At 31.4% G+C, this 23,484-nt stretch overlaps 1 protein-coding gene across 6 annotated transcripts in view; it reads left to right on the plus strand.

The window, feature by feature from the left end:
* LOC113394434 (protein ultraspiracle homolog) overlaps positions 1 to 23,484 on the plus strand; it is a 39,874-nt gene that overhangs the window by 9,300 nt on the left and 7,090 nt on the right. For 4 of the 6 annotated variants that reach the window (XM_026631743.2, XM_026631744.2, XM_064220751.1 and 1 more), the window contains exons 2-5: positions 4,030 to 4,360; positions 11,729 to 11,933; positions 15,628 to 15,862; positions 22,342 to 22,480. In XM_026631743.2, the coding sequence (XP_026487528.1) occupies positions 4,174 to 4,360; positions 11,729 to 11,933; positions 15,628 to 15,862; positions 22,342 to 22,480 (766 nt within the window). In that variant the 5' untranslated portion in view covers positions 4,030 to 4,173. The remainder of the gene's footprint in view (positions 1 to 4,029; positions 4,361 to 11,728; positions 11,934 to 15,627; positions 15,863 to 22,341; positions 22,481 to 23,484) is intronic. The other 2 variants (XM_026631746.2, XM_026631747.2) reach the window with 2 other exon arrangements.

The raw sequence follows: 23,484 nt of genomic DNA on the forward strand, positions 1-23,484 counted from the left end.
ACTTTTATTCACAACTTTCAAAATCAAATGATATACACTACATTAACCACACATAATTAAAATATTCGTAAAATTCTTTATATAATTGCTTTCAGAGGCTTATTGCTCGTATAGTATTGATTTTTAACGCTAGCTTATGTAGACGTCCATTCGTTTTCATGAGTTACATGGCTAGGGCTTAAATGGATTTGCTTGTGAATTTGAATACAAGTACTTGATAATTTATACCGGCTATTTTTGTTCATTAAAGTTAATATAATATAATGTGAATGGCTAAAACAAAGACGTATAATCGAATAGTATTCAAAGGTTCATAAACGTTACAGAAGTGTTTTAAATAATTAAATGTTTAATTAATAGTTTATTCCCTTTTTCATTGATGCTTAAGTATATTATTAAGTGTATTGAAGCGAAATAAACAGTAAGTAGGTAATTAAAAAGTCACGTGACAGAGACAGCGATATAATGCTATGTAATAAATAAGGGAATATCATTTTATATGTTATGAAATGTTAAAAACCATTAAGCATTAAGCAAAGTTGAACTTTTGACACAATTGTATATATCTCCTGTCTTTATTTAAAACAAAAACAATGTTTTATTATACAAGCTATATTAAGTACTTACGTTCAATTGTGAATGTATATATGTAGCTACATAAATATACTTTATTATGGTATTTTTTAAAATAGTAATATAAATATTCATGTGCTATATTTTGTTTGAATATTAATGTGAAAATTAGTAGGTAAAAACCGATTCCGAACGATTACCATCACAAGAACAAGATAACAAATGTCGCACGCATCTATATGTTTAATAATGGCATTGCTTTATTCTTTTTCTTTGTATAACATAATTAAATAAAAGTATTTGACAAAACTTTTTTTTGAAAAGTGCGTACTAATACAATTTATCTAAAAAGATAAGATTGAAGAATGATTTTATAAATATGTGTTTCTCAATAATACATACTTTCTGAACTCATTTTAAATACTAATATTATATAAATTATTGAGCTGTTCACTCAATATTTTTTCATTTTAAAATATTGCTTATGTCAATATCAAAATCAAGATTTAACTTAACATTAACAGCCTGTAAATTTCCTACTGCTGGGCTAAGGCCTCCTCTCCCTTTGAGGTTTGAAGCATATTCCACCATGCTGCTCCTATAGACCTATACAAGTTTCCTCACGATGTTTTCCTTTACCCCCGAACACGAGATGAATTATTAACACAAATAAAGCACATGAAAATTCAGTGGTGCTTGCTCGGGTTTGAACCACTGGACCATCTCGGCTCTTTCGGATACAACTTGTGATAAAAAAAATTAACTCATCAGTTTCGCGTTAATGGTCTCTCAATGCGCTGTTTGAAACCTAGCTTATTTCGCTATAAAATATATTATAAATGGTTCTACTTTAAGATGTTGATTCAGGTTTTTAAATTAAAACATTCAAAATTGTTACCTATAATTGAAATTCATTTTTAAATCAGTCGTTTTTTTAATCTGCTTTGTCGAAGAAACGTTCGACGCCATTTTAGTTTACAACATAATATGACTACTGCGGTATAATAAATTATACCTATGATATTATATTACAATATATTATTTAGTTTTGATTATAACACGTCGTTTATACTTGAAAATACAATCGTATCGAAAACTTTACTTTGTAAAGCATACACTAGCAGATTAATTACAGCAATAAACTAGAGCCATTTATTGTGAATTTGAAACGATTTTAGTAAATTATTTTTAAAATAAATTACGTTTTATTCGCTAGATTTTAATATTGGTAACTTTTTAATTTTATTTTTATAACCTTACATTCTGATTATTAATTAATTGGAATTCATAATGAATTAATGAGATTCTAGTATTTTAATTTATAGATTGCTTACTATTTTTATGACGATAATTTATATTGTAAGGTTTTTGTCGAAAATAATTTTCCTGTTTTAAATTTTAATAAAACACGTAATTATATTATTTCTTTATATATACTACCTAAAATTTCAAAATCAATAAGCATCATACTAAATATTCTGTTTCAGAGAATACATACAGACATACCATGATTTGAATGTATATCTAAATTAGCGTCCTTCGAGCGTAACAGTAAGAGTTAGTTCACGTTTGTTCGGCCCGCTCGTCGACTCTTAGTATATCTTCTGCGGACTCTTTCATTGATGCTAATCATAATATATAAATACGGAGCTAATAATCATGGCAGAAAGTTTGGTAAATGCCTTTTTTTATGGCAAAAGTGATACATCGATTCTAAATAAACACGACGATAAATATACCATCCGACCTAATCTAAACCACCTCTTAAGACCTTCTATACTTTTAATAAAAACAATTTTCATATAAATATTTAGTTTTCTAACTCGCTTTATCATTTTTTTCTATTTATAAAAAGTTTTTCTCTTTGGCAACTCAAATACATGTTTCATTTTGGAAAATTTTAAATACGCCTTGAATATATTGAGGACACAGTATATATATTTATGATAAACACAAAAATACACGTGGAGGCGTGTACGCACTTAATCCAAGGCCACACATATGTAGGGACTCGTGTATCCGATGTATCTTAACTGACAAACACGTGAACTTCGTTGATACGAAGTTCTTATTATTGTTTTGATAACAATAATAAAATAGATAATTTGATCATCTATTAGTCAGAAAAATGATGTTTTTTTACAGATAATTTTATATAAGTAATAATTTGTAACAAAACAAAAGGTTTAATAAGCCAATTAACATTACCTCAGCTATATTTAAGATACTAATCTAAAGTAATTAGCAAGAGATACTGTATTATTTAAATAGGTATCCCCTTTGCTGTATCAGTTACAAAGGAGACTTGCAGACACATTGTCTCTTTAATTTGTTTACTCTTTTTATTCTAATTGAAAAGTATCGTTTAAATATACATTACTACTGACGTGGAACACATATTTTCAATCGATTTGCAACTATCTAATGTATAAACTAACTAGCAATAATAGTAAATAGATTTTACTTGTGGCTTCATTTAATACGTACTAAATATTTAATCTAGAATCTAGATAAAGTCTATTCAACATCTTCGTCTCATCTGTCACTGAGTAACGATCGGCTGAGACGTGAAACAAAGGCAAAGAAACAAACTCAGTGTCGTTTCAAATATAAATAGTATGTACAATATTAATACCTTGATAATCATTTATAAGTGTAAGGTCATGCAATATCAGCGAGAAAGCAGACTTAGTGAATTATTGATGGATTTTGATTAGAATTGATAAAAAGTTTTTGATAAAGAAATGGATTTTAATGCCGAGTTGCAATTTAATTTTCTGATGCCTAACAAGTGGGTCGATTAGTATTTAGATAGCGTTTAATTCAGCAGAGTGACATAGCGAAAAAATGTAATGGTAGAGGCTAGCGCGGGGTGTTCGGTCCACGAGTGACGTAAAACTTAATTACAGCAGCGGCAGCAACGTTCGCGAAGGCCGACTGCTAACAAGTCCAATTATTTATATGATTCCTCTCCTAACGCGACTAATAAATATCATAAATAATATCTGGTTCAATTCTCTACATGTCATTTACTAGTCGATGGCAAAAAATCGATTATAACAACTAGTTTTTCGACATAATATGAGATTTATTCACGTATGATTGTATGCGGACCTTGAGCGAGCCTGTTGAGTTGAGACCTTCATGCCAGTAACCGCGCGGAAGTTGTCGGGTACATTTTTTGTCAATTTTGAGCTCGTTGAATTTAAGCGCGCATTAGTCACAAACTAACCTTCACTGTCGAAGCTCGCGACGCTTTGTTGACGCAGAGCACTGCGATATCGCCGGCGCTGCGTCGGCGCATCGGGTGCAATAACAGCCGCTATCACAATGTCACTACGATGTCTGCTTTGTCCCCGGTGGCTGTGACAATTTCGTCGCGCTCCTTACTTACGTATTCATAAGCGCATCGGTATACGCAATTAATTGTAGCGTTTCGAATGTTTTTATTTCAAGGATAACATAGATCAAACTGCCATTTGATTTTCCGATACGGAGCATAAGGGTGTGACGCTTAGTTGATTTCAAAGTGTGACCTTTAGTAGACGTGTCGATTAGGCTGATCGTAGTGCAGTGATGTGAGGATGCTAGTGCGTGGCCATGTCGAGCGTGGCGAAGAAAGACAAGCCGACGATGTCAGTGACTGCATTGATCAATTGGGCGAGACCGGCGCCGCCGGGCCCGCAGCAGCCGCCTCCTGCAGCACCTGCGCCTGCTCCCAGCATGCTGCAGGCTTTCGGGACGACTTCTAACATGCCCACTGTTGACTGCTCTATTGACATGCAATGTAAATATTATTTCTTTATATCTGAACAGTAAGACAGATTCAATTCGCATCCATTGTTAGGGCGAAAAAAACTCATATAAATGATTACAATAAAAAATGTATAACTAGTTTCATAAATAGTTTTGATATATTTATTAGTATGCACAAAATATTTACAATAAGCCCAATCTTTGATCGAATAAACAAATGAATACTGTTTAGCTACAAAGCAAATATATTATAATTTTGTTATATATTATTTATCGTTTGATTGGATTTATTATTTTAACAAGAAATACTTTACCAAATATAAGTACTTTCGATATTTGTTGCGAAATTTATAAAAATAATTTTAATATGTACACCTAATATAACATTTCTTATTCAAAAAAAGAAGTGAATTCTTTACCATCTATCAAAGGAGAAGAATTCCAATTTAAGGTCTAATTAGAATTCGTAGCAGGACCAGTGAACATGAATTCGATTAGCTTTGAAGTTACTTTATATCAAGAATGTAATTTGTGTAAATATTACGAAATTATAACTCGGATGTATGTATATTGTGATATCATTATTTTAAATCAAAAGTCTAAGTAGCAAATATAATGAAATATGAAGTCTAAATATAACTGTATATCAGTTGGTAATTAACTTCTACAAAAAATAACAAGATTATTTTAATTAAAATTGAGTAAATATTTCAGTTAAAAGTAATAATAAAAAAATAACCAATAATAAAGTGCCATTTTCCGGTTGTACAGTTTTTGTATAAGGTAGTTAAGTGTTATGTACACAAAATAAATGTTTTTTCTTTCCCCACTGTTTTTTTAACAGTATTTTTTATGATAATTGAGTTCAATATTTGCTATAGTTGTCAAAAAGCTTTTAACTAAAACTGTTTTTTAAATGATCCGTTTTATATTAAGCCTTATTATATGTATGTTCTGCATATAAGCAAGTAAATACGAATGTTATCTTAATATTTGATACGCAAATATATTTTGATACGTATAGGATTACGCCAGGCAAACATTATTAAAAATATTGGCTGAAACTTGTAGTGGTGTCGTGTGCTCACTAAATAAATGCGGTTCAGAGGACCTGTCCTTTTTTTAAGTCTGCTGTTTTCGTTTACGTTATCAATTTTTTTTTAAATCCTGCCTGTTTACATTTTATATATGTATAATGATACCATAATGTTGTTTGATGGAATTATTTGTGGCCTGTAGCTGTTTCACGGAGCTCGAAAATAATAACTTTTAATAAACGATCCAAAAGATGAAAGATCGCTTATTATAATATAATGAGAAATTCATTTTAGTCGACAACGTTAAAGTAATTTCGACTGCCCTTACAGAACCTGTTTTCGAAATCTTGAAATACGTACTTGCATTATTTGTTGTACGATTGTCCTCAATTTTCATTTTATTCTTAAAATAAATTGTTTTATTAACTGTTTTTGAAAGCAAAGACATACGATATGAAAAGAAATACGATTGGTTCATTAATGTGCATTTGTTTTTCTATAATCATAAAATCAATTTATTATAACAACGAGGCCCTATAAAGTTTATTGACTGGATACAAGCGTTAGTACTGCCCACTGTGTAGAGGTATTGGTTCAAAGATTATATAATAATTAATATAGTTTATTGTTTACGCTTTGATTGACGGTTCTTTCATCTGAGCTATTGTATTAGCTATGTAATTCTTGTCCGGTATTATGTATATAATAATTAAATACTTCTGTGAATTTTCTCCTTTATTATTTCGCTTGTAAACAGTATTATTTATAAAACTTCTCTTGTTAGTGTAACAAGGGATAAGAAAGTCTGAGTGAAAATTTGAGACTCAAATGAATATTGTACTCATTGTTATCAAATAAACAAAGAGTTACCTATTTTTTCAAGCAATCGTGATTGATTGATTGGTCTCTCAAATATTAAACACAATCAGAGCCATCTCAAGCTTTGCTGGGGCCCTTGGGCCCCACAGATGAATTTGAGGCCCCTTAAATATTTATCAAAATAACAATGAAACAATTTATTTTTGATTTTAAAAATTCAATAAAATCTACCATGTAGAAATAATTTGCTTATAGCCAGGCATTCAGTTTAGTTTCAAATAAACGGTGCAGTAATTTTCGTGAATTCTCAGGAATCTGATTGGTGGTAAGAATATAGGCAGTCAACGTGTGAAAGAAATTGTTGATTCTTCAGGGCCCCCTCGGTATGGAGACCCTGGGCACGTGCACTGTGTGCCCTTTGATAAAGACGGTAATGAACACAATCAACATAGATGCATAGAGCTGTAAACAATTTGTTTATTCTTTATTACATTCCTAACTAAGGATATGCAAATATTCCAAGATATTTGACTTCATTGTTATCCGCAATGATTTGTTGTGTTCCAGTTTGACGGGTGATCGAGAATTGGCTCAATCCTTTTTGAACGACCAACGACCTGTATTTCGGTGTACAGGCTAAAGGGTTATAACATCCTAGTTCCCAAAGTTGGTGGCGCATTGATGATAAGAGGAATGATTAATATTTCTTACAGTACCAATGTTTATACGTAGTGGCGACGACTTACCATCAGGTGCCTCATTTGCCAATTCGTCGACCTAAATGAGATAAAAAACATCTGGCGACCTTATTTCCTTCATTTTACAAGCTTTTCCTACACTTATTAGTTTGTTTATTCCCAACCTTGCGACGGTAACTATTTTTAAACACGATTGTGCTGAAATATTGTACACATTTAGTGAAATATATATTGTGGCGCGCGCGTCTCGTGTGCCGTGACGATAAACGGCATTACGTCATCTTATGGCTTCATGTCTCGTCACCGTCGCCTTTCTTCATCGTATGCGCATGGCACGTATACTGTAAAATACTATATGTAATTACAAGAATTGTATATTTATTTTAGTAACGTAACTATTTTCTTTCCACATTCTATCATTATAAATTCGTATGTTACCTATTTCTATGTTTCACAACCGGAGGGATCCCGTGACGGTCAGTCTTTTAAAAAAAATACTTCTTTCATGCACTAATGCACATTTTCAATAATATGAGCACTTGAAATATGACCTGGATTTGTTGTTTATAATTTTATTTATGCACATCTATGCATGGAACATTTCGTATGATATAAGTTTAATTCCTTCCTTTTTGTAGCAAATACTAAAGGAATGAGACGACAATTCGATGTTCCCGTATTAAATCATTGTCTGCATTATGCAAACAAGCGGTAGCGGTTTAAATTTTTCGTTTTCTTTGTTCTTTATTTAAAAGTCCTCAGCAAGTCACAGGAGTAAAGCACTTAATACACCGTTGACATATTTGCAGCGTTTTATTTAAACATTACATATGCCGATGAAATTCTTATCGTGCCCAAATAAGTTTCACGGTAATATTTATGATCCATTTTGAACATAGAAACTTTTGTAACTTATGTGTTCAGATGCAGTCCACGTCCTTTGGTGCTGCCATTTCTTCAAATATGATGTTCTCAAAGATTTCAAACATAACGGTTATTCTCAAGCAAGACCCAACTGCACAGGATACATAATAGTGCCCAATTGTGTGCGCATATACAAGTGCACTCTTTATTTCTGCACTCCCATAGTCTGAGGAAATGAGATCAGATCAGAAATGAGATCAGGCGCTAGACAAACTGCTTTACGTTCTCTCCGAGACACGGAAATGGTTATATACTATTATACTCTCCTTTCAACTTCCGGATGCTACTCGGAATATCTCGATCGAAATCACATTAACATTATAATGACCCGGGTACCCAGGACCAGGATCTGCAGCCTCATGAGCTAGCCACTGGAGGCCAGTGACTAAACTAATGAGGCAATCATACATGTAGACACAAACACACACACATATACTTTTATCCTTTTGTTGAAATGCAGCTTTGTGTTTCGTAATATTTGCTGTTTATAAATATATATTTTCTGTATTATTTTATTCAACATAACTCTATCATATTTTATGTTTCCTTAAAGATTTGCGTTCCATTTAAACGAGTTATTTACTCGGCTCATTTCTTTTTATTGTATACGTTTATACCAACTAAACATATTTTACTGAGGAGTGTGACTGAGATCATTCGTTTACTTTATATCTGCAATCCTATTTCACTCGTAAATTTCTTTGTCTGTACGATATGTACGATCGGTGTTATTATTTTAAGTCTCACTCTGATCGTTGGTCGTTAATTGAGGATATTTAAAAAACTAGAAATACTTTTAGTAATGTTTTATTACCTGTGTGCAATAGATGATAGAATCGTGTTGCACGACTGTTTTTGTGTGAGTAATAAAATTTGGAATGTGATATAATAAATTGTTCTTATCAGGTTATATAAATAAATGCACGATTTGTATTAAAAACCAACATGATTCTATCATAAAATATAAAACTACAGCCTTTCAGTATCCCGCTACTGCGCAAAGACGTCTACTATTGAAGCGTTCTAGAGCTTATTCCAACACGCTTCTTAAATGTGTATGATGGATATACATGCGCCAGACACATGCATGTTTTAACAATATGTCACCGAGCACGAGATGAAATACAAACATAAGTAAACTAGATAAACGTTCAGTGTTGCTTGCCCGGATTCAATTTCGATAATTCATCCCTATTAATATTTTATAAATGCGAAAGTAACTCTGTCTGTTACCTCTTCATGTTTAAACCGCTGAACCGATTTAGATGTTGTTTGGTATGGAGACAGACAGAGTCCTCGGGAAGGACATAGGTTGGTTTATATCATGGAAATTATTCGTTAAAGGCGTGAAAATAATGTTGGAAATTTGTATGGGAAATCTATCAATGTTTGGGTTTGTTTGTTTGTGGGAGTACATTAGGGAGTAAAGATTTGTGTGCTATAAAGTTTTATAAATTTCGCGCGGGTGAAACTTCGGTTTCGGCTATTACATTACAAGTTGATATATAATAACTATCTTGCTGATCGTTTTATCCGCCCTTACTAGTCTAATACATCTTATCGTAAAATCCAGGCTTTTTTTTTATTATAAGCATGTAGTGAATATTTTGTTTGCGTTGTGTTATCTATAATATATCTTTTTTCCGATAGCACATTGAAACGGTTTTTTTTTTACAGAGATGTTTTATATCAATAACGATTGCGTGACAAATAAATTAAACTTATGCTATCATTTTTTTTAAGTATTGAAAAGATTGTGACTTTTCTATTAAACATATCGTATACATTAGGATGATAGGTTTTATTAATCTGCAAATATTAAAAACGTTTTATATATCATAATAACATATATTTAAAAAATGTGCAACATATTAATTTTGTATTTTATATTATATAACTCTTGTCATTATTTACATTATAAACGCTAATAATATAAAAATTTCGTATTTTTATTAGATAAATTGCTTTGTCGAGATTCCATAAAAACACAAGCAAACAACATTTTTCAATTTGTAATATTGGTTTTATATTACTGTCTCGGCTTACGTATAAAATATTTCATGGTTCTAACTTCAAAGAACTTACAATTTCACCTCACGTCCCTTAATAGAGTTCAAATTTCCAAAAAAATCCTTACTCAACGGACGCTTACTCTTTATAAAACAAACGAAATTTCAATTTTATAGACTCATTGGTTTTGTTTGTGCGTTGATAGTCAGTAAGGACCAATGATATTATATATCAGTTATAGTAGTTTTATAATCGAACGATACGTGAAACTTTGTTACGATACGCCTCGGCGAGAATGTATTTATATTTTCGGTCTCTCCTTAAGGCAAAGTTTCCTTTTGTCGTTGTGCCCCTGAATCGTGTTTTTCGTTTGGCGATTGTAATTTATAATACTGAATACTAAGGGACTATTAACATAAACGGCTTCCTCGTGAATTCTGTATAATCTGGAAACTTTGCAGTCCTAAATGGTACTCATGACAATTATTTATGATATTCTGTTTTTTTTTTTCGTTTTTTGTTTTTCTTTTTTTTATACCGACTCAAAGACTTGGTTTGATGTTCTATGAGTCATTATTAAGAGTCATTAAATAAATAAAAAAAATGATTTAATTGAATATTTTATAGTACTATAGTCGAGTTCGGTCATTGAGTAGATCTACCCTAACCCCGCTAAGTTTTCATGAGCTAAATTTTTAGGTATTTATAATATACACCTTATGTTCGAAATTAAAGGGAAACGTCGCAAGGAAACCTGCCTATATCGGATATATTTTTTGTCTTTGACAAAATTCTGTAGCATTAGTCTTTGCCCAGCAGTGACATCGCTACAGAATGTATTCATTTTATAATTATTGATTGATTGAAGTGATTCAGAATTTGTATGGCCACTCTATTAAATTGAGATTAACTAATTCAAAATCTAAACTTCGACCAACTTAAATTAAGTCTTATGTATCTCTAGATATGTTTATTCGCAGTATTGGAACTCTCCACCCATTTATTACGATCAGCTCTATCTATTGAAACTACATACTATAATCTTGTACATATATATATTAAGCTTTTGTTTAACCTATTAGTATGTGTGGGTCAAATTTTCCAACTGAATTTAAAACTAAGTTGTTCCATCCAACGGATTAAGCTGAATTTTTTCAACACTTGTTTTTTTTATTCGTTAATATACTATGTTTTAATAAAAGAGTTTGTTCTAAAAACGTTGCATTTTAATTAATTTATTTCAATATACGTCTAGCGCTGGTTTCGACACATGTATAATTAAGACAAATAAATACATATTATGAATATTGACGTAAACGTTACGAAATAAAATAGTAATATTAAAATAATAAGAGCTGTCAAACAAAAGTATACTTTATTGAATTTTTATCGAGAGGGTGTCTGTTTACTTATTTTTACCTGGCCACAAAGTCCCAGTGTAATGGACCGGTTTGATCGGGTTTTTCTGAATCACCGACAAGATTTTTATTTATTTTCTATATCGTTATTCGCCATGATACATATTGTTTGTATGTATTTCGAATAAAAGCATAATATTGTGCAATTGTTGAGTACGCATCACAACGTTCTCCATCAAATGCGAATATTTAGTCGTAAATCTTTAGGTATTTACGTAATTTTTATAAATATCTATGATCCGCTGGTATTGCCAGATTACATAACTAATGTTGTGCATGATTACGATTGTCAAATTGAATATACTATTTAATATTCTAATATATATATTTGATCTATATAGAATATCATTACAATGTGTTATCCGTTAATTTAATTATAGTCTAATTGAATGTCTTATATTATAAAATAAATTAGAATTAATTTAGTGTTTAAAATTGTAATAATAATCATTTGAAGAGGGTATAAAATAGTGACGTTAAAATTGTTTTACAGGGCTGAACATAGAGGCGGGGTTTATGTCTCCGATGTCTCCGCCGGAGATGAAGCCAGACACGGCCATGCTGGACGGGATGCGGGACGATGCCACCTCCCCGCCCGCAATGAGGAATTATCCCCCGAACCATCCTCTCAGCGGTTCCAAGCACCTTTGTTCGATTTGCGGTGACAGAGCATCGGGAAAACATTACGGAGTTTACAGGTATACGATAAGTGTTCGAATCTAGCCGAGTTCTTTCCAGTTCCGGTTCATATCCAGACAATTATATTTACAAGCCACCTATAATCCTACTTAAATGTAAACTTATTACAAAGCTACCTTTGGTTTTGGATGTCGATTGGATGAAAACGAAAGAAAACAGTACACTATTTATTTTGTTAATTGCATTTATATATATTATACGTTATAATAAGTCTCAAGACATGCTGAAATATTTAATTAAACACTATTATAATTATTGCTTTTCTTTTGTTTATTTTACTTGTAGGTAGAGGTAGAGGTAGTTTACTTGTCGTAAGATACAATAAAATTATTTGATGTACTTTATGAAAAATGTGTTAAAATATGTAGCATATCGCTGAATTGTTTTTGATTTAATGTTTATTTCATGGAAATATATCGATATTATATATTTTAGAGAATTGATAAGAGGAGTTAATGGCGCGTCTCGGAAACTCAATTTTATTAAAGCTCTACATGCACCGTGGCTGTAATAGTATTACTTTTATAAGTATAAATATACACAGTGCTGTCTAGACTTCTAGACAGCAGTTATGTACGAAAATATAATGAAGGTATATATATTGCTGTAGACAGGTTGCTAGTAGGTACAGCGCTGTCGGTGGCTTGTGGATGAATAATTTTATCGTACAAAATTGAATAATTCTCGCGTGTTACAATTCTTCAAACAATTTAGTACAGCTGGGAACGCGTGGGAGGCGGCTTGTGTACACTGTATTATTCCACCTTTGTACAATCTCAACTTATGTATTATTGAAACAATTTACAATTCTATCGATCGTCGGCCGTCTGTAATGTCATGCAAGAGACATTTTATTTTCACCTTGAGAATACTTTAGGTTGAAAATCATTCAGTCGAAGGCAGGTAAATGGTTTACGGGTAGCCGACATAAATTGATTTTGCAATACCCGTATTTCCATAATTTTAACTTCATATTCTTTTGTTGTGCACGTACTCGGTCACGTGTTACATAAATTCAACGGTGAAATTTATATTTAATTATACTTTTATGAAGAAAAAAGTAACTTTACAGGAAATTGACTCAGACGACAAAGTAGTACATTTACATACATGCATTTATTATAAGAATAGTTTTGCGAGTTGCATTCATTATAAAGAAACCATGTTATAGTCTATCGATCTGCAAATGTAATTTAGTACTTCGTGCGTCCCGCTCACAGCGCCGAGACCTGGACATAGGTAGAGCCGGCCTTATATGTAACATTTTTTAAGTGTTCCTTAAATATCTGGACCGAAACTGGTTTCGGAATGGTTTTGTCTCTTCGTTTTGGATCCTCGATCAAAGGCTTTTCACTTTAAAATGTTTTATTTTATTTGGGCGTATTATCGGACTCTGTTAATATAACATAATTTCTTCTTAACGTGGTAACCCCAAAATCTAAATTATTGCAAAAAAACATTGATTTTAGGGCACAGCTGTAGTGTTTCTCATAAGTGAAAGTCATATTTTTCTCGGCTCCGACGTGCTTTCGAAATGTAGACGCAACAAAATAATTACACATGTCGTCAGATAAAAATGCTCAAGAACAGGAACAATGGTCACTTAATATTATGTACATATACATATTTCTCATCATCATAGATCATCTCTTATATATGGTAACAATTGGTTTTTATTTTTATTATAATACTTGACGTTTGACAAAAAAAAACGTATCAAAATTTATAATAGTTCTAAATATCTATATATATATATTTAGGTAATAATACGATAAATTAAAAAAAACAATGTTTGAAAGTAATATTCGCAGAATGTGTATGGCGATAGCCTTTGATATGTTTATCACTTTTGATAAAAGTATTTGATTACTTTGACTTTCACCGATGACTTCGAATATTTTTTTCAATATCACACCTATTATATATACATATATACACACATATATACACTACACAATAGCGCATGTGAGTGTATAGCTTATATAAAGAGTGATCGCTAAACAAAGCCGGATATAGATTAACGTTGACAGTGGACGCATGCCTTTAAGGTGATTCGTGTCATCCTCTGAGAATAATGACGTTATTAATGACTCGAGTAGAGGGAATTGCCTAAGTGCGCACTTTCTTGCTTGTTGCGACTCGCTCGCTCGTGATTACTCAGGATGGAGGACAAATATAAATCCCGTATTGCTTAACTCGATGATCAATTTCGTTTTGCTATCACAAGAAGGAAGTTTGAACAGATTCTCAAAGGGTGGCTCGTTTATTCGTTTGGTGCCTTAAATATATAAAATATCGATATATAAGCTATAGCTATCGCTAGATTATTTTAATAGATATAATTTTTCTAATTAGTGTTGTATATACACACAGATTCATACTTTTTACATTCGAGGTATTTCTAATCAAGATATCTAAATTCTGATGTAATAATTAATGGTTTTATTCACCTGTTTCTCGAAATAAGGACATAAAATGTTTTTTTGTTCGACATAATTAATTGGTAGACGTTTGTGAGTTCATTTATCTCATCAATATCATGATTTTTGGCTCAGTGATGGCTCTATCACATTTGTGTTCCATTTATATATATCTATATATATATTGTAGTTAAAAAAATTCAGCTTCTTTTTTCAAATAACTGTATATAATAATCGTTAACCAACTAAACGTGAAAAATTGCTGTGAGAATCGCTACATTATTGATGTCCGAATGTGCGAAAATTTTCACGCGCGGCATTTTTCTTTTTTAATATTCCTATTAAATATTATGATTGTCGACAGACTCAAAGAGGCAATAAATTTAAATCAATACGATATAATAAAAATTAATAGGTTTGATATCGTTTAATTTTATAGGTAATCGAAAACTTTGCTTGTCTTGTGAGTCTTCAAGAGATTTGATATTAGCTACGGATTGTATAAAATTTACATAGATATTTATTTACAGAACTGTTTAAATTAATAATAATTTATATGGCTTCTTATTGTTTGAAAGTCATCAGGCGTCTACGCACACGTATAGGTATTGACTTGTCTGTCTGCAGTTCTCTAAATAAGTGAGGTATAGAATAGAATAAGTATAGAAGTGAGGTAGATCTAAAAATCTGCTATACTAACTATTTTAGACATTTTTCACATTAAATGATTCATTAAAAAAAAAATCAAAAAATACTATCGACCAAAACATAGAACATAGTATTTAATAAATTAAAAAGTTGAAATTCGATTTAATCGACGGAACTATTGTTAAAACTTATTAAGAAATATATAATTCTCTATGCTGGGTGTTACTAGAACTGAAGTTTATTTGTGAGAAGATTTGTTTCGCGCACGTCTTATATAATAATCCCTTTAATTTTACGTCCTCCGATGAAAAATTCCTTGATATTCAAAATGCTATATTTTTACAATTCCATCCGAGATAGTCATCAATCATCGACTTATGATATTTATTGCAAAAATGTTTATTCGTCAATAATCTTCCTGTGGTAGGAACAGCCTATAGATTATTTTGTTATGAAATTTTACACAAAAGTATTTGAAGAATTTCTTCTCAATCGATTGGCTTTAAATTATTTAAAATTCTGAACCATACTAAACAGGTTTTAAAAACGATAATCAATATAAATAAAATTAAATAGAATTAAGCCTAAAGTCCAACTTCTGAATTAGCCAATGTTTCGTTTACAGTTGCGAAGGATGCAAAGGTTTCTTCAAACGTACCGTGCGGAAGGATCTTACATATGCCTGTCGCGAAGAGAGGAATTGTATCATAGACAAGCGTCAGAGGAATCGTTGCCAGTACTGTCGTTATCAGAAATGCCTCGCGTGTGGTATGAAGAGGGAGGCCGTTCAAGAAGAGAGGCAGCGAGCGGCCAGGGGAGCCGAGGACGCACATCCGAGCAGCTCAGTACAAGTAATTCATGTATTTATTGTTTCCTTTTTTATTATCTTTTATTTTAGAAATAAGGTTTTATTAAAACAGACGATTACGTATAATTTTTAATAGTTTAAAAATACATTTGTAATTTAGATAGAAATATGAAGAACGTGAATATGTATTTTTAAATAAAATTCAGACAAATGGTTGATCAATGACGCTTTTATACTGAATAGTAAGTTTTTCGAATCAAAGTTTTATTATTTATTCAATCAATCAATCGTTATTGAACCATAATAACATAAATCCTATCTAAAACAGACCTTATCCTTGTTCTTTCAAAGTTATTACATTTGAATACATTTTTAATTTGCTTAGGATTTTAATAATCGAAGTAGACTTAGCCCAGTGGATATAATATGTCGATTTTAATAGAAGATTGCAGGTTGAAATTCAACTTAGTTGAAATGACTGAGTTTTCATGAACTTAAATTAAATTTAAATATATATTGCTAGGAAATCTGAACGCGTGGTATTCAGCCATCGAGTCGTACAGGAACCGTATGGTGGATTAAGCTCCAAATGTTCATCTTGGGTAGAGGGGGGATTGCTACATTTTTACATTGCTTTATAAAAGGTAGAGGTCATACTCTCAGGCAAATAAATGTTAAATTGTCAATAAAAATGTCTCAGGTAATTAACAACAATGACTTCACTAAAAATAACGTGGGCAGTGACGCGCTCAGATTTCCTTGTTTATTGCTTGGCTATCAAAGTAATTCCCTCGTAATAAGAACCTTAATTGACGATGACGATGAGATGTATTTATTTGAAGTCTTAACTTTATACTTATTTTAATATATAACCTCTGTGGAAACTTCAAGTTATTCATAAACGTACATAATTTAACGTTTCTGGCGGTTTTAATAACTTTTTTTTTAAAAAAATCACAAGTTTTTAATAATGTTTTTTGTACTAATCACGAGGAAGTCAGTCTATGGATAATATAGAAAAAATGCGGTAATAGATTTTTAATTGCCTGTTTGCTAATATGATTCGTTTATCCGCTCTTATTATCTACGTTAATGCATCTTTCGATATCGCGTCTAAGATTCACTTCCAATTTAGCTCGACACGTTAGGAATGCGAGTTCAAATCTGGTATAGAAATTCGTTAGATATTTAGTGTTATAGATGATTTTCTAGATGCAATCGTAATTTTTATGTCAAAATATCATACGAACAGCGAGATCGTCTATAGATAAACTTTATTATTAAACATTTAAATAGTTTGTTCTATTAATAAAGTGGGCGATGTTATGAATATTTTATATCAATTTACCTTCGTGGAAATCTATGAAATTATAACTAAATTCGCCATTTGTTAGACCAGCTGTCGTTTCCGGAACGGTTACAAAACAGTGTTGTTACTGAATTTATCAGATTTTTTTTAAACTAAATTTATTGCGTAACGTTGTATCATCAGATGTTCAATCTATCGTCGTGTATTCATGGTAACTTTTTTTTATTTGTTTTTGTTACAGAAACCATGAACAATTAGCGTGTTGTGTAATCATAGTATTTCTCACGTTTATAAAATAATAGCTTTACCCGCGCGAATTTTTTAAAAGACAAACGTCGAACCCCTGTTTTAGTTGAAGCGGATGTGTTCACCCTGTAAGGAACCTACCTGCCAAATTTCAAGTTTGTAGATGTTATAGTTTCTGCGATTTCGTGATTAATCAGTGAGTGGTATTTCGCTTGTATATATATGTAGATTTCTGAGTCAATTTCGATTTAAACGATAGCCCTTGTTTATCGTTTAAGACAATATTTATGTTTTAATTTTTTTCTCGTAAAAATAAATATTTATTCCTAATATACAGAAGTAGCTGCCCATGTTCGTAAAATTCATAAAAGTCCTCCAACTCCTTCTTGTCAGTACTCAATAATAATGAATTAATAAGTCAACCGAATTGATTTTGTAACTTGGAAGTTAATTAAAAATAAATCTCCCTGTTCTCGTGAATGCGGTCCAAACGAGGTGCTGTTCATTACGCAACAAAGTTTTTTATAAACGATATTTTTTTAGATTTATATTATAGAAAAACATGTCAGGTCGAAAAGATCTTAATCTTAATAATTTCGACTCAGGTGCAGATTAAATCAAAACATTTTTAAGTGATTCGATTTATTCCTCATTAACTATGGAATTGAGAAAAATATTGTCATTAATACGTTACCTCTATTGACGTTTTTCTTATTTAAATGAAATGTAGGCTTTGCAGGGTATTAAGAAACTCGTCCAATGTTAACACCTAATTCTATTTATATTTATTTCTTACTAGTCGTTTTAAAAAGTAGCATGTATCCCTTGGAGTTCAAGTTTGCCTTATACCAAATTTTATCAAATTCGTTTCAGCGATTTGGCCGTGAAAGAGCTTGTCACAATACTAAATTTTATTTATTTTTTAAATTAATTACTTAATACCAATACAAGACAGAAAGTGACACAGTTACTTTCGCATTTATAATATGAGTATGGACTTGTATAGATAAATTGCCGTGCGCTGCTTCGGACGCGTGTAATGGTTCAAATGTTAGGTATATTTTTCCGCGATAAAAAGTAATATATTCCTAGCTATAATAGTATTAATGTTGTATTGCTTAAAATCGCTTCGAAAATAAGCTATTATTTCTCGTAAAAAGTAAAGGATAAAAAATGGTTGTTGTGGACTATCCTCAAGATATAGACATATACCATCGCGGACTTTTTTGAATACCTTTTTAAGGTGTACAATACTGTAGTACATTATTTTGATCTATTTCGTAGGTATTATATCAATGTAAGCGCAAAAAATATTTTATATACGACATCACTTTAGAAAACTTCTAAAATTATGAGTGTTTCTCTTCTATAATATAAACAATTATTATATTAGTAATACATATAAACCTTCCTCTTGATTCAAACTATCTATTAAAAAAAAACCGCATCAAAATCCGTTGTGTAATTTTAAAGATCTAAGCATACATAGGGATAGATAGCGGTAAGCGACTTTGTTTTGTACTATGTAATGATGACGTATTGAAGTGCAATACTAATTGTAGTTACACAGTTACAAGTTTATTTATTTAAAATGAACACCACACCGTCGTCGATTCTGAATGGATCAATAACGTACACAATTATAAAGCGTGTCGATACGTATATGTGTGTTAATATTTCTATGACGGGTTATTGGAAGCTTAACGTGTGTGTGTGTGGATATTAACCGTCTATAACAAATGTAACTATTACAAAAATACTTTATAATTGTAATCCTACGCTGCGTAATATCAAACGATAATATTTCCTGCGTACGGTCTCGAATGTCTAGGATAACTATAAAATATAAAAGGCATATTATCTAATAATAGAATTAATTACAAAATTGACTGCCTCTTCATCGTTCCATTCATCAATTAATTTATGTTTTGATATTAATATATTTGGTCTTAACTTATTATGAACGTCTTAGTTTGTTTGCATGCTACCGCTAATGACAAAATGTCACAGTAGTTATTTGGTATATTATCGATTTGTATGTCCTTGATCTTTTGGGAGGGAAGCTTGTTCTGTTTTGTGAAAAGATCCTTGGGATTACAGCAAGTTTAATAAAGGTCATTCGAGACTGAAAATATGAAAAGAATTGTGTAATTTGAACAGTTAAATAATTTTAATTATTAGAATCTTTATAACATGCAATTTTAATTATTTATTATTGAAACGAAAACGAATGCAATTTTATGATTTATTTTAATGACAATAAATTACGCTTAAGTTTATAATACTACGTATTATTTTATTTCTGTCGAGACCTGTACTGATAATTGACATAATATGAAAGACATGGTTTTACCGTCTGATTTAAATAACGTGTTTAAAGAGATCTCATTGTGATCGTTATTAAAAGTAACGCTGACCGAAACCGTAGCTTCAAGATAAATAATTAAAACATTAACATTTGGCATAGGATTTGCACTGATTCTTTTTCTCAGTAAATCCTTTTTCCTTAACCCTCTTAGTAAAGCATCACAACCCTCTAGTGGGTCGCGACCGACAGTTTGAAAAACACTGGTCTAGACTCTAGTCGCTAAAGGATAGAACTCATTAATATAAGCCAAACATCGCTTTTACCCAATTAAAATGTTTGGGTTTATAATTTATGTCATGCTTAATAATTCGTACGAATTGGTTTTTCGTTTAATATTTTATGGAGGGCGCTTGCCGATAAATAATCGTAAGCATACCTACACGTGTCGAAAACAACTGATCTATGCCACGCTCAGTCCAAACAATAAATCTTTTCACTTAACAAGAAAGAAGATCTCTACCCACCTGTGGGATTAAATACTTGTTACATTATATTATACTAGAAATAGGTATTACATTAAATTAATATAATAATGCTGGGTTTCGTTTATTTTTGACACAATTTACTTGGCTATAAATAAAACAAATGTTATTTTCTTAAGTAGGTGTGGGAGACATAAACATTAAACACTATCATACTTAGGTATGACATTGTTAGTTCGTTAGTCACAAGGTTGTAGGTATAATTTATTCGTTGGCCTCGACCAAGGTCTACGTCCTTCAAAGTATAAAGGATAGATTACTTTGTACTAGTAAATATGTATTTAATATAAATATTCGTTGACGTGACTGGTATAGAAAATAATGTATGTATGGTTAGTTATAAATAAATACTCGTATAAAAAATAAACGTCACGGTTGATTTTACGATCTTATATGTTAATTATTTGCGCTTAATTTTCGCGAGACCAATAAATTAGCATTAGATAAATGTAGTCTTCATCTGGTTATTTTTAGACGAATATTCGTGGCATTATAAGTTCATACTTGTTGTTGTGTCGTTTCCGCACTTAAATATTCTATCGTTGCCAAGTAATTAAATGCCTACTATAGTTGTTTTCAGGAAACATTTAATTACCCACTTGTATGTCAGTACCGCAGTACGATTAAATAATGATAAATTATTCAGAATTAAGAATTGTATGTAAATAAATGTATGTTATAAATGTACACGAAACATTATTATACATATAATATTAATGTTACGTGAAACTATTGTATGAATCGGATTTTTCCGATTTTTCAAAGTTCAGTATGTACCTTTTCATTGTCACTTCAATGATAGCTATTTATAAATCTTGACCCTTTAAAATGTATTCGTATCGTTAATATTTATATATCTCCGCTACTGAACATGTCTTATCTAAATCTAAATAAACTACGAATCTTATGTTCTACTTGGAATATAATAACTGGTTGATATTGAAGTACCACAGACGTCATATTAACTTTCATAATGCAGGAATCTTCTTTTCTTTCATAATTGTGTTAATCATACTTAAGTGACAGGAGGTCAATTGTAAATGTCAAGGGATTTTTATCTGAATCCTACAGTGTCGTTTCATGCGTTCCGCGAGGGGCTCATCTCATCTTGGTCCCCAACTTTTTAAAATATTTCATCAAGTCTGATAATTTCACGTCAATTGTTATTTGTTAAAGTCTTGAAATTTCTGAGACCCATTATTCTTTGGATGATGATGATGATGTAATCAAAAGGATTTTATCCAGAAATTGTCCTCTAAAGGAAATTAATAATGTTTGGAACATTTAGTCCTGAGTAAACTGTACCTATTATATTATACTCGATAGCTCGATAGCTGTAAATCTTTAGGTTTGCTAAATAATTAAAAGCAATAAAATTTTTGGGTTCGTATTGCGTAAATGTAGAAATTTCAAAAATTCTACCCAAAATTTGTCTTGACAATATTTTTACTACTAGTATTATTGTAGCAATGTTTGGAATTCCCATTATGATGTCCATATTCAGCTAATCGAATGAATACTTACGTGGCAGAAAATATTTATGTGGCGTTTAACGTCTAGTTTATATGACTCAAAATGACCGTTATTAGATTGATCGATTGAAATGAATTTTGAATTGAATTAGTTCACATTTTGGTTGGTGGCGCATTGGCGATGTAAGAAATGGGTAACATATCTTACAGTGACAATGTCTATGGGCGAGGAGGCCTATCGGTCAGTCTGCCTTCATATTTTAAATAAAAATAAAATCACCTTCATTAAATTTTATATATACATTGGTGGAACAGAGAAATAATGAGATTCTTTATGATTTTTCTCGGAATAATCTACATTCCCAATGGTAGCTTTACCTTTAATATACTCTTGTATGTGTAATTAGACGACTCCAAAATGTTCTCAGAAACTACTTGAATAGTATATATTTAAATGGATTCCTTTTTTTATTGTACTATATTTTTAGTTTTGTTTAGAACGAAACATACTATAATTTCGTGGAGCTTTTATAGGTGGCACAATTGTAAATGTGCTTCTGCGATAATGCAATCATAGAATCTAGAAACGTATGTGCGTATTATATTATTGTAACTTACAAATAAAATCTCAATTATTATTATGAAATATTACAGGAGCTATCGATCGAACGACTTCTAGAGATGGAGTCCCTTGTGGCAGACCCGAGTGAGGAATTCCAGTTCCTTCGCGTTGGACCCGAAAGCAACGTCCCGCCGCGCTACCGTGCGCCGGTCTCCAGTCTTTGTCAAATAGGTAAGTCACTATTTCTTAAATTGATTCTCCTAAAGGGATCGCTGAATTAGCAATAAATATTTCCATTGGACGTTCTGACAATCTTAATAACATTAGTAAATTTCCCACTGCTGGGCTAAGGCCTGCTCTCCCTTTGGGGAGTAGGTTTGGAGAATATTCTACCATCTGCTCCAATGTGGGTTGGTGGAATACATATGTGGCAGAATTTCGTTGAAATTAGACACATGCAAGTTTCCTCACGATATTTTCCTTCACCGCCGAACACGAGATTCACTCACACTTTTTATAAGCACAAATTAAGCAAATGCAAATTCATTGGTGCTTGCCTGGGATTCGAACCCGAAATCATCGGTTAAGATGCACGCGTTCTAACCACTGGGCCATTTCGGCTCATCTCATCTCATCTCTCGGTTATAGATAACATATCGTTACTGACTGACGATATAGTAAAGCTTTAAATGGATAATGTCTGTCTGTTTCATAAAATTCATAGAAAACCATCATGTAAAAATAAATTAATCTTCACAATAATAACGTCTTCGATAGCTCTTTTATTAACATAAGGACAGTTTAAATTCTATCCATTAAGATGTACCTAGCCTTCCCCATCCCTCTAAGCTCTTTATTGAAACTACAAAATTGATTCAGAGATAAAGAGAAAAAATTCAATTCAATTCGGAAAAAGATTCTAATAAAATAATGGACTTAAAAAAAACCTTACGTAGCTCAAAAAGGGCCTAATTTATTTGCTGCGTTGCGGACAGAAAATATATCCGATTGTTCAAAACATTCAAACAATGTTGATATTCGACTTTTTTCATTCGTCTTTCGATATAAATAAAACAAGAAAGTCTTGATTAAAATTCAATAACAAAATACCAATATGAATATTTGATATTCATTTACATAAGTAAAATAATATGTAGGTATAAATAACTGGTTTTAAACGACTATTTATTTTGCACGCGCTCGACAACTATATAGCTATGTTTATATAGCAATGT

The sequence above is a fragment of the Vanessa tameamea genome, chromosome 4 (assembly GCF_037043105.1).
Source record: "Vanessa tameamea isolate UH-Manoa-2023 chromosome 4, ilVanTame1 primary haplotype, whole genome shotgun sequence".
NCBI classification, from domain to species: Eukaryota; Metazoa; Arthropoda; class Insecta; order Lepidoptera; family Nymphalidae; genus Vanessa; species Vanessa tameamea.